Source organism: Apaloderma vittatum, unplaced genomic scaffold, assembly GCF_000703405.1.
Source record: "Apaloderma vittatum isolate BGI_N311 unplaced genomic scaffold, ASM70340v1 scaffold11477, whole genome shotgun sequence".
Taxonomy (NCBI): Eukaryota; Metazoa; Chordata; class Aves; order Trogoniformes; family Trogonidae; genus Apaloderma; species Apaloderma vittatum.
Window position 1 is genome coordinate 84018 of NW_009726771.1, and position 18585 is coordinate 102602.

The 18585-nt window shown below is 45.0% G+C and overlaps 1 protein-coding gene across 1 annotated transcript in view; it reads left to right on the forward strand.

The window, feature by feature from the left end:
• LOC104276931 (cytoplasmic dynein 1 intermediate chain 1-like) overlaps positions 1 to 15775 on the forward strand; it is a gene marked incomplete at its 3' end in the record, with an annotated part of 82967 nt that extends 67192 nt beyond the window's left edge. The window contains exon 5 of the mRNA XM_009873409.1: positions 15686 to 15775. Within this exon, the coding sequence (XP_009871711.1) occupies positions 15686 to 15775 (90 nt within the window). The remainder of the gene's footprint in view (positions 1 to 15685) is intronic.
• Between the last annotated feature and the right edge of the window lie 2810 nt (positions 15776 to 18585).

Below are 18585 nucleotides of genomic sequence, written 5' to 3' on the forward strand. Positions count from 1 at the left end.
TTAAATAGCCTTTTGTGTAAGGTATCAGATCAAAATAGAGAGCCCTGGTTCCAATTCTCTGACGCTTGGGCTATGTTGTCGTGAGGGTTCGCAGTTTGAGCCTCTGCTCAAGGCTGAACGCTTTGATGCTCTGCGTTGCCTGTCTGTTGACTCGCAGTCTGGCTCAAGTGTGAGCCAGCTGTGATCTCCAGCTGGAGAAACTCAGTTGGGTAGGAATACAAGAAGATACTGATCTGAGCTCAAACCTCAGCCTCGGCAAGCAGGTTGGATGTCGCTGGTTGAAGCCACATAGGAAGGTGAGCAGCCATCCAGGCATGGCTAAATAGGAGAGGGTCAGCACCTCCTGAGCTGGGGATTCGGGAAGTGGTGACCAGACAAGGCAGACAAAGCGTGGGGCCAAATGCTGAGGCATGGACTGACCTGCATCAAGGTCAAGCCAGAAGGTAACCCAGGTGGGCAGTGAGTATTGCTGCAGCCAACGCTACAGGAGAAAACAGGTAGTAGTAATATTTATGTGCCATCGATGAAGCTTATCTCCTTCATATTTGTAAAGAACTCTGGAGTGCACTATCTGCTAGATTAACCCACCCTGGTTTTGCATCCATTTATATGGGAAGACATGTATTTTTGACGTTAATTCTGCTGCATGTTTAAGCGAGACATGCTTTACAACGTGATTAAGAAACGCTTCTTTTCGCACAATTGTCAGCTCGCGCTTTTCCCACTTTGCTAATGCCTTCAGCGCACAAAAGCCATGAAGAAAATCTTTCCGTGACATGATGGCATTACCAGCTCTTTTCAAGTGGGAGGACTGTACTCCTACACAGCAGATTTTCCCTGTGTTGTGGTATTCATGCAGCAAAGAGCTGTACTTCTGAAGGGTTTCTTGTTTAAGCTCTTTCATGCTTCTTGCCTTAGAGACTTCTTTTAGACTTGTAGCCAAGAGGAGGTCAGGAAGTGCTCCGTGCTGCAGCTTCTTTTTCTGTATATGTTTCTATGTGGTTCTCCACAGAACCATGGAACACATTCCCTTCCATCTCTCTCCCTTTCAGAGTAGTTTATGTTTCATTATTTGCAGATGGAAAAATGACAACTTGACAAACAGAGGAGGATCTTTTTATTTAAATCGTTGTCGTCTTTCAGGCTCCCACGTAATGCAACGGGGTAATACTGAGAATGCAAAATCCGATTGGATTTTGTTTGCCCAGTGTGTGAAAGATGAACTTCCGTGCACATTTCCATATGAGGTTATTTTTAGCTGTCATTCTGCTGATGGAATTTGCCCATCTTCGTGACTTTCCGATTTGACCAAACTACTGATGCATTTACTGATGCCTTTGATTTTAGGGGCTGTGCTTAGCTTTAAAAAGTCTCTATTTTTTTGCTCTTTTGTAACTTCTTTTTTCATTGCTAAGCGCGCAGAAGAATAACAACCGGGGATAAATTAAGTCTTCAAAAAGACACTAGGAATTCAGCAGCCCGCATCGTCCCATCTAACCCAAGACACACAAGCTCCGCTCCCCAGTTTTGTTTATTCTTTTCCTACCATGATGTAGAGCCAAAACACACTAGCTGTGCTCTCCCTCCTCAGATCCCAGTCACAAAACCAGGACTTCCTTGAGCTGAGCAGCACTGTTAAACCCATATCGGACAGTTTCAGATCCGCATAACTGTGAGCGCAAAGTTAGTCACGTTTCAGATTCGTTTAACTGTTGATCCGCTTTCACAGAGGTCTGGGTGTGACCTCAGTCGAGTTAGTAGGAGCTCTGAAAAGTGGTGGAGTTTGAGGGCAACGTCCTGCCTGTGACTTGTGCCGAGCTTCTTCTCTTGTGCGTCTTTCCGTGCCGTTCCGTTTCAGTGCTGCAGAGGAGAGAGCACTGAGAGCATGAGGCCATCAGCCAGAACTGATTCAAAACCTTTCCCCGGCAGCACCGAGTGGTGGGGAAGGATGGGACAGGCTCAGGGGAGAGTTTGCATTAGAGTGGAGTGATCAGATGGGCGCCAGCTGGCATTGCTCCACCATCACTCTGCCTTTGCAAGAGGGCAGTGCTACCTCTTGGTGGTAGGACTGGAGGGAATGGATTGAAGCTGGGGATGGGTCGGTTCAGATGGGACGTTGGGAAGAAGTTCTTCCCCATGAGGGTGGGGAGACCCTGGCCCAGGTTGCCCAGAGAGGGGGTGGCAGCCCCATCCCTGGGAGTTTTTCAGGCCAGGCTGGATGGGGCTCTGGGCAGCCTGATCTAGTGGGGGATGTCCCTGCCCATGGCGGGGGGTTGGAACTGGATCATCTTTGAGGTCCCTTCCAACCCTGACAATCCTATGATTCTTTCCTCCCCATGGGTTCAGGGCTGTTCCCCAGGGTGCTTTCCTACCCAGCTGCCTATTTCATTTTGCATTTGTGTCCCCAGTAAGAGATGTAGCACACTCAGAGATCTCTCCCAGCATCCCAGTTTCCTAGCATAGCAACTGAGCTTTGCAGGACTCGTGTTCATGAAACCAAGCAATTACTTCATAGCAACATACACTGCCTCGAACCTCTACTAGGAGCCAGGACCAAGCCCCTAAACTTCCCTGTATCCTATGTTACTGAAATAGGTGTCTTTACAGAAATTGATGTCATGGAATCAGAATAAAAGGCTTCTTTTTTTTTTTTTTTTGTCCATGTTTGGTCTAAATCATGGTTGTTACTACAGTGTAACAGAGTTCTGCCATTATCTTCCACCTTCTCCCCCCCCAAAAATCAACCCATAAAAAACCTGTCTGGATTTTAGCCACCTGGTTATAGTTAGTTTCTTATTTTAAAATAGCTTTCAAAATAGATCAGACATTACACCGTTAAAAACAATTTTCCCCGTAGGTATTGAATATCAGACAGGGCTTGTAGTAATAACTGATAGGTATCTAGAATAATCTTCAGTACGGACTGAGACTACAAAGATCTGTCAATCACTGCATTTCACTTTAAGCACAGATGATTTGAATTCGTGTTAGCAGCATGAGGAAGTAAAAAAGATGGAATGGTGCTGTCAGAGAAAAGATGATAGGATTACCTCTGCTGTTAGCTTTTCCTGCTACTTGCTCGGGATACTAAATCAAGGTGAAGTTTATGAAAAAGGCTACAACAAGGGTTTCTAACTCGTCATTCCTACTGGGATTTTCCTATTATAAATCTGCTGTCAGGAGTAAGTGCTTTACTTGTGGCTTAATTTTATGCAGGCACAAACACCTCGGTTCAACACGTCTTGCCAGAGACAATCTTGACTGTCTTAATGCAACAGAGTCCTCATTAACAGGGGCCAGTGAGAAAGTAAAACGCACACAAGCTCTTTTGTCGTCGGTCGTTCGCGAGCGGTCCGATGAAAACTGAAATAAAACATAAATCCCGGGGTAGTGTGGAGACACGGGTGTTTGGATCACACGGCTTATACGAATTATCCATCTCGAAGAACATTACGCTCCACCTTTTGAATCAATTTTCATTCATGTGGTGGAAAGCTCACGGTTTCTATTTGTGCTGCTGAATTTAGCGCTACCCGCGGTGCTCACCCCGCAAAGCAAACACCTCTTGTTGTGGTGATTTCTCCTTTTTTATCCAACTATATAACAGTACAGGCAACTAAGACGATGGTTTCCGAGAAGCTCGTCAGACTCGCTAGGGCGGTTCTTTCTCCACGCAGGGGCTGTCGAGATAGATCGGTAGTACTTTGCTGGCTTCCTAATGCATTTGTCCTGTTTGTATGGAATTCTGTGTGCAGAGGAAAAAGAAAAATTCCAAAAGTCAATCATCAAAAGCAATGAATGCCTCTTTGCATATTTTTTTCCGAATACGGGCATGCCTGGTGTACTGGGCTGTGTTTCGAATGTGCACCAGGTAGATTGGTCGCCGGCGTCTGTTATCGTGTTTTAGGTCATGGATGTGAAATGAGGCACCCAGCACTGGAAGTATGGCTTTAAATTTGTCCCGTCTACAAGAAATTATTAACCTGAAGGAGCAGGAGAGGGAATCTCAGATCACAGGAAAAGAGGTCTTGTTGCTACTGTGATGAAAGACATCCTTGCCCCCGACCCAGTGTGTGCTTCTGTGTTGCTTTAATATCAGATTTTAAACCCCCTACTCAACTAAGACTGCATCCCTTGGACAGTGACAGCGTTAAAATCAGGCCCAGAAGGAATTTCTTCTTCATGCAGTGCTGTGAAATTTCCTATTTCAAAATATAATCTTGTTTGAAGTTGAAAGAAGATTCCGTTGTACTGAAACTCCACCTAAGTAAAATTTTGTCTTATTTTCTAGTCTGGTCACTCAACACATGCATGTTTTAACAAACTCAGAATATTTTCATTTGGATTTGCCTCATTAATAAAGAGCCTAAAAGTAAAAAAACCTGAGAAGTACTTTTAATGGAAAGTCCCCAAAAATCCATTCAGGAAGCATTCAGACAAGTAATTCCGCTATTGTTAAAACAGTCATTTCACTGTGGGTTTGTTTTTTTTTTTTAATTTCCCTCCTTTCCACGATAAAAGTGGCACCAATTTGCAAAGGACTGAAGTTTGACAGAGCTGCACCTTTTTGCGCTACATTCATTGGTGTGCACGTGCAGAGTGTTTCCTCAAATCAGGATGACAACCTCATCGCTGGCTGCCTTGTGGCATCCCGAGATAACACGTCAGCTGCGCAGCTGTAAGCTGTTACGACCGAAGGGATGTAGGGACTGAAGCCAACAACTTCTTTCTTTCGTTTTCCTCAAAAAAAACCCCCAAAACCCTCCATGCAAAGATGCGTCTCCAAGCGAAGGGCTATGAGGTAGCATAACCCGCTTTATTTTATCTGTGTTCATGTGTTTCTCTTGACTTAATGCTCCTGCTTGTTGCAGAAATGCTGGCTGAGGAGAGCCTTTATGGTGTTTTGGGGAGAAAAAGGAGGATTTTGTTTCGCAGGCAGCCTGTTGTACAGCGCTTCAAAGCATCCATTTTCCAAAGTGTTGCAGGTATAACATAGACACAGAAATTATTTCCCTGATGTGTCTGTACAGTGAAGTGGGGAAAGGGAAGCGTATTCCAGTGAGCAGTTACGGAGCAGGTTACCCCAACTGCAGAGGTAATTCTGGCTGTTCAGGTAGCTGGAGCCACCAAAGTCTTGAGCTTAAGCACAGAAAAACATGCCTGATCCTTTGAGCTGCAGCAGATAAACTGAGTTTTAACCACAGAATATGGGAACCTGAGAAGCCGGGGCTGGTTTTTGTTGGTTTGGGGGTTTTTCTGGTTGTTTTTTTGTGTTTTGTTTTTTTTTAATTAGTGTCTTACAACCCAAGTTCTTAGAAAAACCTTGAAGTGTGCATGTGCGGATCCAAATCAGAGGGCATTTCTGTGTCAAGCAGGTATCGGCAGGTGGGTATGGCTCTCGGCGTGCACAAACCCCCGGGTTGCAAGTAGGGGATTTTTGATATCTGCGTCAGGAAGACCGATGCCAGGGAGGCTGGAGAGAGGCCAGGAGGAAGGAAGAGGCTTTCCTGGGGGGGGAAAAGGGAGACTTTGAAGTGTGACCCCGAGCAGAACTGGGGTGGGAAGGGCGGGAGCGGAGGTGAGGGGCAGCCGGGGTGGACAGCGGGTACAGGGGCAGGGAGAAGGTGAGGGTCAGGGAGGCTGCCGGCAGCGGGGACAGCAGCGCTGGGAGCTGGGTGCTCGCCGGACAGGTTGCAACAAGCACTTGGGGGAAACCGGCTGTTTTTTAACAGCTGGTTTGGCATAATGAAGGCTGAGCCCTGATCGCATGCCCCCCGCGGGGTGAGCAGCAAAGGAGCAGCCTAGGAATCAAGAGTTTTATTCCATCATCTGCAGCTATTTCAGGAGTGACTTTGGGCCAGCAGCTGGTGGGCTTGAGCCTCGGTTTCCCCACCGTCAAAAAGTGCTGCTCACCTGGGTACCCCCAAAACTGAGGCACTAGCAAAGGAAGCCTCTACTCTCCCAGCGTGGTAGGACACAAACACTGAAATTAAAACGTGGCAAGTTCAAAACTGTCAGAGGGAATTCCTTTTTTTCACACACGCTGATGCAAATCAGGACTAACACCAGTGACTAAGAAGAACTGGCGCCAGTGGGAAGCAGAATTAAGTGGGGTCTGTTCAGCGCCCATGTAAGTAATAAGCACACACTCATAGGACCCTGACCCGGCTATTCTTCTGTAGATTAATTTTTTAATAAAACAATGGTTTTGCCTGCCTTTTTTAAGGCAAATTTTGAAATGAGCCTTGCTCATGTAAAATGCGTTTCCCATATGACTAATGGTTATTTTTAAAGTGTTGAGCGAAGCGTGTGCGTGTGAGACAAAGAAAGGGAGTCTTTGTGTATTTGCTGTGGTAATTGTTTATGAATATAGTTGTTTTTTCCAATTATCCTTGTAAAGCATCAGCACTCTTGTCTCCATTTCTCTCCGTTGAGGTTTATGTATAAATGTAGAGATTTATGCTCCCAGATGTTTCAGTTACAAAAGTAGATGCTGTATCTCAAGCACTGATTTTTATTCATAAAGTAGCATAAAACAGAGAAAGAGAGACTTGTGGACAAGATGGAGTTAAAAGGTAAACCATGGTCATGCAAACGACCATGTGGCCACACACCTAATTCCAGGGCCCTGAACTGAAACGTGATTTCATGTCCAAAAGATAAAGGAAAAGCTCTGAAAGGCCAGAACTCATGCTAGTGCCTGCAGGAGAAGTTAAGCCCAGAGTCGAGGCTGGAGAATTTGACCTAAAGCATATTCTTGTGGCTTTACGGGCAGAGGCACAGTACGGAAGGGGAGAATTAATTTCTTCCACAATAGCGAGATTTTGTAATCTTGCTCGAGCAAAAGCACCGTGGAAAATGGGAGAGGTGGCCCGTGGAGTATAAAGTCTTTTGCGCTTGGGATAAGCGAGTCTACGAGTGAAGTCCCAGCCTCTATATGTCAGCAGTGAAAATCCCACAGAATTTACTTGTCTACATTGTACTTAAGGTTTTAAGTACCTAGTGCCCAGCTGAAGCAACCGTCTTCTGTGACTGACCTCCACATCAGGAGCTGTGTAAATGCCAGATACATCATCTCTGTGTGTGTGTGTGTGTGCGTTTAATGTGAAAGCAGCTTTTGTTTTACAACTGCTGCTAGTGCCATAGGTTGTGGGGACTGGTTTTCATTAACTTGCTTAGGCTTTTGTGATTTAACACTATTACACGATCTGAGTGTTTGAAAATGACTTGAGCAGACCTGATCCACAGAGTCTGCCACGTGTCTCGGTGCCCTTTCCCAGGGCAGGAGTCATTTCACGCTGCTGGCACGACATGATTTCTTCCAGCAGCACAGCAGGAAGAAATCCTTACGGGTTGTGAAAACCTGCATGTTTTAGCAGCCCCTTCTTCATCCAGAGAAACGAAGGGTCTCCGTTGACTTCTTGCTCAAGGATAACAGCACCGCAGTTATGCTTTAGCAGGATATTTTAAATTTATGCTATTTGGTTTCGGAGTTCTGTAAATGCTGCTGTAAGTCTTCTGCTGCTCAACCATTATTTAATGTTGGCATTTTTATTTGAAGACCCAACCATGGCCAAGAAAAGGAAACTTCTCTTCTCTTTGTGTTACATCTTCCAACTGGAATGTTTTCAAGCACAATAGAATTGAACATGAGCCTTGGGGAGGGAGGAAGAGGAGAAAAGGGAATCAGCTAAAAGAGACGGTGGCTCCAGTGGGGTACTGTGCAGTTTAGTTCTCCGGGGGCTGAAAAATGCTTTCAACCAGCGTGATGTTGCAACAGTCCAAAAGAGGAGAGAAAAATCCGTGTCTGGTCTAGACCGACCAGAAACTAAAAACAAGGGACACTTTGAATTTTGAGACTCTCACCACAACTGAAAACTGCGCTCGGGCCAAGTAACTGGAAAATCAGTTTCTTGGGTTGGAGAAATGCTTCCCTGAAGAATCAGAGGCAGCTTTCCATTTTTATTGGTAAAGAAATTATTATGTTCCGAGGCATTGATTCTAACACCTGAAGCTTTGCAATCAGGGATGTGAGGACATCTGGATAGTTTCATGTGGAGCTCAGCGAAATGCTGCAGCGGGAGTTTTTCTGTGACATTTTCTTACCGTTTGGCTGTGATAGGCTATCATTTGTCACAAAATGGGAAAATAAGATCTGTCTTCATAACGTCCGACTGCAAACGCAAGTCAGGAGGAACTGGAGCTCGGTGGTGAAACCCTAGATCAGGAGATGCTTGTGAGAAATCGTATACCCGGAGACCTGAGAATCCCCCAACCAAGAGTAATTGAATGTCGTAATTGTTAAGGAGAGCTTTCAAAAGAAACGTCGAGTAAAAATTACTTACGGGGTGCTTGTTTTAAGAGGGAAGTGTAGTAAATTTCAGGGCAAGTTTTTAAGTGGCAATAGCACAGGCACTGCCTGTGCTGTAGGCAAAATAAATTTTCTGAGCTAAATGACTCCTCTCAGTCACGGTGTTTGGTTTTGGGGTGAAATAGGTGTTTCCTTCATCGTGCTGCTGCAAGGATAGCTGAAGCCTGAGAAGAGGGCTCTGGGGATTTGGTTGTAATGCCTGGCAATGCCACCTGCTCCTTATGGGATGAGGGACAGATGTGGCAGAGATGTGTGAGTAGTACTTCATTTTGCAAGAAGCAAGAAAACTTAGGGAGTTCTTCTCTTAGTCCTGCACTATTGCAACTGGTGTATTATTGCTAGTCTACTCGCTGTGGAAGATGTTATGCTAAGTACGTTATTCTCAGGGGAAAGTGTCCTGCAATCTTCTGGGTTGAAGTGATAGACATGTCAAGCGTTGTGGTTTTTTATGATTAAATTTTAAAACAGTATTTCCGTCAAAAAGGTTCAGTCAATATACTTGACTCTGGTAAAATACGACTCGTACAGCCTGTATTTTATCAATATGTGAAGCCTCTCTTTTACAAAAGAGCACCACAGCACTCGGAGTTCTTGAAAAATCGAGGGAGCGTGAAGATGCCAGGCAGTCTGTTCTTGTGATTTATTCTTGCTCTTGCAAAACCACAGTCAAAAGGGTATACAGACAGACCATTTTCTTCAGACGATTAAAAAATGCATAGGTGGAAAGTGAAGGAAGAATGTCATGTGCTTCTGTTCATGGCTGTGGCCATAATTCCAGACATTCATTCATCTAATTTTACCATTTCTTTTCCCAACGTTCTCTCTTCTCATCTGACAGCCATTAGAAAGCAAGACTTGCCTGTACTAGTTCATAAGAACAAGCTGATGTGTTGGGAACGTGCCATATCAGGGATGGGGATCCCTAGAAGGATGACCTGGAACTTTTTACTATTCCTGCAATGCACATTTAAGCAGAGATACCTCACACACGTATGATTCTTGCATGCAAATATGTTGGCAAGCTCAGGCTCCTGTGCAATTCTCTGTGAAATTTCTTGCCTGTTGCATGGAGTTTAGGCCAAGATGTGTTCACTGGAGGGTTTTTTTGTATCTAGCACAGCATAGCCTTCCCTGCTCTGGCTAACTGAAATATGTTTTAGGAAACAGCTGCCTATTGCCAAAAAGAGCCCACGTGCAAGAATGTTTCCATCTGGGATGACTAAGATGTGCCCAGTGTACATCCAGTCTCACACCCCACTCTGCAAACAAAACCCACTGATGAATTAATTCTCTTTTTGCTTCAAAGGGCAGTCAAAAGATGAAAGTGAAAAACTGGACCTTTTTTTTTTTAAAAAAAATGACATTATATGAAAAATAGGTCATTCAGCCAGATTGCAAATCACAGATTTTCAAAAATGTGAAATGTCAAGCGGTCCTCTTTGAAAAAGTATGTGCTCCCTTTCTTGTTGCATGTTTTGCTAGTGCTGGAAAGAACGTGTTCAAAAAGGACAGACAGTGTTTTAACTCCTTCTCAGGATAATGCCAACAATATTCAACTTGTCAAAATAGACACAATGCATTTGTCCTTGTTCAGTTTGTAATTCTTCCATAGCTGAAACAGCAAAATTAATCTGAACAGTTGTAAATATAAATGGTACAACAGTTTCTGGTATTTCATAGCTGCAAATATCAGGTCTGCTCCTTGCAAAGACACTTGATTTTATTGAATGTGTCGTATGCACAGCTGATCCTTTTCATGCGCTGAAGGAATGTCAACGCTGATAGAAAGCCCTGTAGAATAACCCACTGCCTTCTCAAATATCAGTGACTCAGGCAATAAAACATATATTGTGATGCTAATTAAACTGCTATTTAAAGATATGTCTTTAATAAAGGGATTGTTTGTACCTACCCGGAATTACAGAGAGAGCTGCCAGTCTAATTCAGTATAGTTGTCAATACTAAAAACAATACACAGAAGCTGCAGCTTCTGAGCTAGTCTCAGAGATGCAGGTCTGAGGAGGTGTAAATCCTCCACCCAAGAAGAATGTGCAATGTGCTGCCAGCTATTTAACTGGTGGTACATATATTAGCAAAGCAGAGGCCTTTAATTACATAAATCCTAAAAAAAAACCCAATAAAAATATATTTAAAAAGCTGTTTAGTAAACCATTTCAGCAGTACCAATGGTACCTGCCCAGGACTGGTGTTCCAAAACTCGGACAACCAACAAAGAAAATGTTGACCCAAGCAGAGCAGAATTCATGTCAAGAATTTGAATCCTAAGCCACTGTCATGTGCAGTCCTCTCAGATGTAATTATTGTATTCTAGTTTGTCCTGGATGTGACTGATATGGTTTTATATGCTGTAAAAATAAGTGCAGTGATTTAAAACCCTGGGAAGTCCAAGCAGGTAGTAAACTGTCCAGCTCTGTAGAAATAGGGGGTCTGACTTTCTGAGGATATCTGTGCTCTCTGTGAACACTTGATCCAATTCAGCACATCTGGGCATTTCTTCTGCAGGTGCCAGGGAGTTGGCCGTATGTTTTCAGGGCTCCCCCCTCCATTTATAGCCATCGTAAAGTGCCGATCCATCCTTGAGGAGCCCAAGGCAAAGGCCAGGCATAGAGCAGGCTCATCGGAGCTAGTGGTTGGGCAGCATTCAAAAATGAGGAGTTTGCACGCAGATTAAACAAAACCAGGTTTGTAGGGAGAGGTCTACTCTTTTATTAGAACAACTTCTGTAGTTGGGAAAAACAGGGAAGATTTCAGACAGACAAGACCCCTTCTGGTCTGGAACAGCAGCAGAACTGTTCAAGCTAAGTACAGGCTGAGAACAATTGCTCTGCTTTGCTTCATCGTGTTGAACAAAGCGCTATTAGGTCTGACTGGCCACCTCCTAGAGCCTGGGGAGTCATCAAGCTCCGAGTGGAGAAGAAACGGTATTTGGTCCACCTCTGTCAGTCTATATTAATCCCACATACGGCTCCACCAGCTTCAGCAGACAAACATCTTTACCCTAAGTGTTTAATGATCATTTCCATTGAGGAGTTGTTTATTTACGGTAAAAGGCAAGGTCACCGTAGTGGGCTGGGCTGTAGGCTGAAACTCTGAAGCAAGTCCTCTATTCTTCACCCAGCTGCTAGTCTGCTGATTGATCTACCGTGAGTGGGTCTGTCCATCAGCTTCTGCCGTGGTAAATGGGCATAATAACACTGGCCTCCTTGCAAAGTCTTTTGAGAGCTACAAAGGATAGGTATTACATAGCAGCTATACGCTTCTTCATTACTAGAGCTTTTTCATGTGGTTCCTTTAATAGACATTTGGATTCTGATTTAGATCTGAACAGGGTGTAACATTACTTGCGCTGGTACCAGCTCTGTGTTTGCCAAATATGACTAAAAGACTCCTACTACTGTCATGCAAGCGGTTAAAATGTTATTTCTCTAAACTTCCCGATGCCAGATAGGCACTTAAAATAGGGCAAGGCTATTTATGTTTAGGAGCTACAGAAATGTCTTTGTTTCCCTGGACGATTACTGCAATGGCACATCCAATGTGAGCAGGCACATTTAGGTAAAAAACACAGGAAACTGAATGCCAAAGCGTTGCCCGTTGTTCTGTGGTGTATGTGTGTGTACACAGTCAAATGCATAATTAAGGCACAATAGCAGATATATGCATGCGTTGGCACGAAATATTGCTCAGAAATCAATACAGCAAATAAACATTCCATTTGTAAAGCCAAGCAACACTGGATATTCCAGAATGCAGGTTTCCTGGGCATCCTTAATTAGTGTTTTTGAATATGTATGATGATGCAGTTATAATTACATAGTAACATAAAGATGTTTTTTTCTTCCTTAAAAGATTCTTCTTTCAGCCAGTCAGTGGGGAGACAGTTCTTTAACCCTTCTGGTTTTTATCTTCTTCCAGTTGGTGCTCTGGCCTCAGATCTCATGTTAAGGCATATGGTCCAAGTGTTCCGCTGAACACAGAAAACATTAATTCCCTTCCAAGCTTTTGTTTGTCTGTCGCTCCCACGACAGCATCTTAATACGCCCCAAATCCTGATGAATGTATCTTTGCAACACATCTGTGCAGGGTGAGGATACCGTCATCTTCACAATATTGTCACCATCATGCCAAAGCACTGAAGCAGAGGGGGAGAGAGGACACGCATGTCAGAAGGACAGCTTTCAGTGAAAAGCTGAAGAGACACGCATGGTTTCTCGCAGGCGTAGCGTTTCCCCAGCACTTCCTCCGCTCAAAGCACGGGGCCAGTTGACTTCAGCTCTCAGCACTTCTGCATTTCAGGCCCCAGGTGTCTCTTGTCGAGCACCCAGAAAATGAGGCCAAGCGCTCAAGAGGGAGGAAATTCCAGAATTATGTCATCATGCCTACACGTGGGGAGGGGAAGGAGCTAATCGTGCCCAGGCAATCCAAATTCTGGCATTTGCTAAGATTTTAGCGTTTGGCTCACAACCCTATCATTCTTTTAGCTGAGTTTCTCTGTGTGTATGTGTTTCTCTGTAATAAATAAGGACGCCTGAACTGTGTCAGATCTGCTAAAAACTCTTGCACCACCTTCTCAGTAGAGCTAGCTTACTGATACGTGTGTGCCCTTTGGCACGTGTTGCAATAACCTTTACCTATTTCTCCTGCTGCAGTTAAATTTAGAGAAATCTGGGGGAACTTGCTTTGGTTGTTCCCAGAAGAGGAAGGGAGGGAAGTAAAGAAGAACCTACCTTAATAGGTGCTGGAGTATCAATCCGTCCCCCTGCTCCAGCTGTGCCTCAGCCGCTCATTCCTCCTCTGCTTTAGAAATAGGAATGGGCTGTAGGGAGGCAAACAATTTTACACCCAAACCCAAGGACTTCTAGGGGACATGTATAAATTTATTTCACTGCAGTCTGAAAACCCGCTACTAAATCTCATGTTCTACATTTGCTGCATCATCCCTATCCATTCCTGAGTTACGAGTGAGGCGTTAAAAAGCATAGTGTGCTGCCTTTACAATCCCAAGGTTTTCAATTAAATGTTGGTTTATTTTTTTGTTTGCCGCCTGCATTCCCCGTTTGTGAAACTCCCCTGCACAAGCTGACAGGTTGGAAACAGGTTAGAAATGGAAGCTGAAATCCATCTGTAAACAGCTGACTCCAAGAGCTGCTGCTCTAGGGAATGGAAACTCGTAATGCAAGACTCACAAAACCCTTGTGGGAGTTGGCTTCATTAGGTATCTACCATAAGCGTGTCTGCGTGCATATATCTGTACGTTGTGATCCTATCTGTGTGTGCGTGTGTACCTGAGGTTAGCAGAGTATTCCCTCCTCTCTCTTCTCACACTTCTCGGCTGTTCTTTGAAACTGGGAGTGCCTCTTTCTTTCAGACATCCCTGTGTCCGCTAGTGCCGCAGACCCGGTGGCAGAAGGACCTTTTTTCACCCCTCCTGTGTGTACAGTGGGAGAGCTTCTCTCGCTGGCTCTCTGCTGACTGCGTTGGATGTTATCTGTCTTTCAGCCAGTGGACAGAGCAATGTGCTTACCCTGCCGAACTGAAATGCCCTGACTTCTCTAAAAGCTCTTCTCTATAGCCGCTCTGCCTAGGAAAACACAGTTGTCAAGGGAGGCATCAGAAAGGAGGCACCGCGAATACCTTGCTTTTTCCCCACTCAGAGTTTCATGGTCTGAAAAATCCCTGGGAAAGGGGTGGCATTCTTTAGTAGTGCTTTTAATTCCGGAAATGCCTTCCCATCTATGCTGGATTCCTCCTCCCTTCCCAAGAGGGAAAACCAAACCGGTCCATGGCGAGACATTTGCTTACGGCACGTGCCTAAGTCCTGCTCTCCAGCTAAGGTGTCAGCTAGAAACACGCGCTCTCTGGGCTTCTGGAGGAAGAAGCCCGAGGGTGAGCAATGTGGTGGGAATAGTGTGGTACCTATTACATTATTGGAAGCAAAGCAGAGCTGTGTGTGACTGCTGGCTGAATGCAACCTGTCAGCACCAACATCTCCCCAAGAAGTCAGGACCGGTTGCAGCCTCCTCAGGAGAACGTGCCAGTGGCTGAGCAGTTGGAGAAGCGTGACACGTTGCCCCTTGCCCGCTCCTAGGCCACATTAACACTGCACTGTTAGAGCAGGGAGTGTGCCTGGAGAAGCACCATGTCACGAGGAACCGTGTGGTGACAGGCAGATTGCTAAGAACTGAAGGAACCTGGCCCCTGGGGCCAGGGCGACGTGTTCTCTCATGTGATGGAGCGACCCAGGGCAACAGTGGTTCTTGCTGTGCCTTGATGCTACATCAGGCTCCAGAATAATTCCTCCAGTGCCCACAAATTTGCTCATCCTAATTGTTAATTGCTGTATCTCACTCTTTTAGGACCAGCTCTATTTTCAATCTTTGTAGCTCGCTGAATCTAGAAAGCTGAGTGTCCCTATGCCGCACCAAGAGCGTGAGTGGGTTGGGTGCTGGCCGTGGGCACTGGACAGTGGGTCACGTTGCTGTAGCCAGGAACAAGTACTGAGGGTTGGGAGGCTTCGAGCTGCCTTGGTGCATCACTGCCTTTCCAGCTCTGCTTGATCTGGACAATCAGAACCCTTGTAACTTCAGACAGACATCAAGGAATGAATGACTTGCCCTCCTGAATAAAAAGAGAACACGTCCATGTGGGGAGAGAGGCATTTGCATAGGTCAGGAAAGGTCATTAAAACATCTGGCAGCAGTAACTGACATGTGTCAGATTTTAGTGTTCATTAAATTCGTATTAATGCAAGAATGGCTCTTAAGCTCCAAAGGCCACTTCTGGTTGCCGTGTTCCCCCAGTTGATGGCGATGACTTTTCAGAACTGTACCATGCTTGTTTGCTCGCTAGTGACGTCTGACCCGAGGTCAGATGTCTATTTAACCCCTTCCTGTAGGTCAAAAGACAAATTAATCTGGTGAGAATTGAATTGGAAATGAGGTGTCTGGATAGCAGGTGTCCCAACCGTGGAATAGCTGCCAGGCTGGAACATGCTTGCATCTGTTCTCATGCCATCCGAGAAGTCATCTCCGAGGTCAGGGAGATACTTGGCCGACATCTGAGCTGGGAAGTTGCCACAGGGAGCACAAGTGGCAGGTGCCACTGCAGATTATCCTGCAGTCTGGGGAGAAACATCTGAGAGTGTCCCTCCAAGTATAAATGTAGGTGTTTCCCTTTACAGTGTACTTTGCTTTATGTTTGTTTACCACCAGTTTATAGTCATAAAGAACATACACAATTTTCAGGCCGCGTACAGAAAAGAGTCTCACAAATCTTTTTATTCCTTTCATTTAGAGGACGAAGATGATGAAGAGATGGTGGAGCCAAAAGCACAGGATGACTTGGAGACAGAAAATCAAGACCAGAAGCAGGAAGTGAAAGAAGGTACTTTAAAAAACTAAAAGGATTTTGTTACATCTTTAAAGGACTGAATCCTGCAAGTAGTTATTCTCATAGGTAGTTTCTATTGTTGAGAACACTGTGAAATTGAAACAGTCACCGGTTTTATTGATTCAGAACCACATGCGTGGCATAAAAGCAGAAAATTGTATCCCAGCAGCTCAGCTGGTGGGTCTGAGAAGCTTGTGAAAGGCACAAGACTTTGGCTCTTTAGAAGAAGCAACATGTCCTCATCACTTGGGAACAAAGTAGAGATTCTTGGATTCCAGGGCTGGTGCTTACTTGTCCTCTGGCTCAAATAGCTTGCTTACATGAAAGGTTTAAAATACGAATGCCAGGCATTCCAGTGGCTCCATGAGGTTTGTTGGTCTCCAGTAGTACTTAGAGCCCATAACTGCCTGCCTGCTTGAGAGGGGTAAATGTAAACCTGGTGATGGTTCCAGCAGAAAACCATTTCACTGGAAAATGTTGACTGTCAAAATCAAAATGCTTTTTGACGGAGCTGCGTCACCCCCAGAGAACTTAAAGTCAAAGCTGAAGCTAGGAAGTTCCAGCCCTTCTGTTTCCATTTCTCTAGACTGAGACACTCTCCAGCGTTACAAGAGAGAAAAATTCAGGTTACTACTTCTTTCTGGTGCAGACAAGAGTCGTGTGTCGAAGGGGCGCATGTCAGCACTGTGCACAGTAGATAAACTGGGTGTCTCTCATTCGCTTCTCTTGGTCGTGTTCTAACTTTCACAGTTGGAAGAGGAATGTGAAATTTGCTCTTCCGATGTCTCTCATTCGCTTCTCTTGGACGTGTTCTGACTTTCACGGTTGGAAGAGGAATGTGAAATTTGCTCTTCCCGATCTGGGAATTTACTAGAGTATTGGCTAGTCTGGTGCGCCGCCTTGAGCAGTCAGCGTGCGGAGTGGGGAAAAAAAAGCTGAAATAGCAGCAGCTCCCATGTGAGAGGAAACGAGTTTCTTCTCCAGAATTTCTTCGCTTGGTGTGAGCGGGACTGTTGACAATGCTGTTTAACTTCTTGAAAGGTAGCTTACTTCCTCAGGTAGGGCCTAGGTCACCTCATGCTCTGGTGATCATTATCAGGATGATTCTGTGACCTTGGCTTTGTTGTTCACAAGATGATCCAACTATGGGAAAAATAGAGTCATTTTTCTTCCCTCTTAAGAGCATCAAGAAAACCACCCACGCTGTAAATCCTGCAGCGTCCATTGCTCATTAGGTTCCTGCAGAAACACGGAGGGGGGAACTCACTCCAACTACTCCTTATCCTTCTTCTCCTCCTGCCCCAGCCACCACTGCCGTGGGCAGAGGGGAGCAGCGGGGAAGGCAGGAACAGGAGGCACACAAGAGCCTGCAAAGGCAGAACTTTACTTTGTTGTGTTTTGGGCTCGGGGCAGTGCTCCCCTCCCCTGCCTGGCAGACCCCCCTGGGAACGGTGCATCAGCTGGGCCAGTTCAGCATCATCTCAGATGCACAGGCTGTAACAGCAAGGCACGGCTTGTTTTAGCAGATTCAAAGTGCTAACACATGACTGGGTTCAAGGAAGAAGAAAACATGCTCATCACCTGGTAGAAAGTGAACTTGACCTGCAGTACATGTGATGGATAAAACAGGGAAATGACTGGCATTAGCTGCTTTGAGTCAAATGAAGCAGCCAGGGAACGGAGTCCCATTTTTGAGCATTTGGTGTCTTTCTCTCCCTGTTGGCTTTAGCCCTCTCGCCAACAAAATCCCCTTTTCCTCTCTGTTGTAATCACCCTTCTCATGTTCTGAGCAATGCTTGGAGTTTGAAGCCGTCGTTTGTGTTTCATGGAAGTGATTAAAACCATGTTACGAGTCAAACAGGAGTTTAGAAGAACATTTCCTGTCGGTGCTGCGCTCTGTGTGCCTACTCAGAATTAATAGCTTTTCTGCAAATTAGCACATAATGGGTTAAAAGCATGTTTATGTTGGCCTTAAGTACTCTGGCTTCTTTTTCTCTTCAAGGCAAGACAATATTTTGCAAACTTTTTAAAGAATCTCTAATAGATATTATAGTGGCGCCATTCACACTGCTATATAGTAGTTAAGGCTGTGTCAGCACTTCCATTATGAATCCTGTTTTTCAGGGATTTATAACCCAGCCGTAAAAATTTGCTCTGGGCTGAAATTTGGTTTCAGCTCAGGGAGCACATTTTTTTACAGATTAAAAAAAAAAAAAACAGCATGGCTTTTTTTGAGTTATAGGAGTGTAAGAAAAAAACCATGAGAGAGAGAAATGCGGGGAGAGAAAGGCAGACAATTTTTTCATGAATATAACTCAAAAATAGGTCAGGAAGAAAAAAGAAAAAAAAAAAGGCTTGGATCCAGTCTGTTCAGTCTCCCTTTCCCCAACTCAACGGGACAGGAGTGCTCTGTTTTTATAATGGTATTTTAAGAGGAAATGTGATTTATTATTTTTTTCTCTGTGGTTTATAGGTAGTCCAACTTAATTCTACAGACATTTATTGCATGCTTAATTTCCTTGTCTTCCCCCCACGCACCTCATCATTGCTCTGCGGGGTTTGATGCGATTATTCAGCAGTCGTGGCAGTTTGCAGGATCTGACCCTAGTTCTGGACCTGCCTCAGCATCACCGTAAGGCGCATGAAGCGCCTGCGAGAGGGCAGCCCTGCCTGGCACGACACCTCCTGCGACACTTCGACGCTGTGGAGGTGCTAAGGGTGGAGGAACTGCTCAAGCCCCTTAAAGAATTTCTTTACAGAGAAGGTTTTCAGACACTGGAACAGCCTGCCCAGGGAGGGGGTTG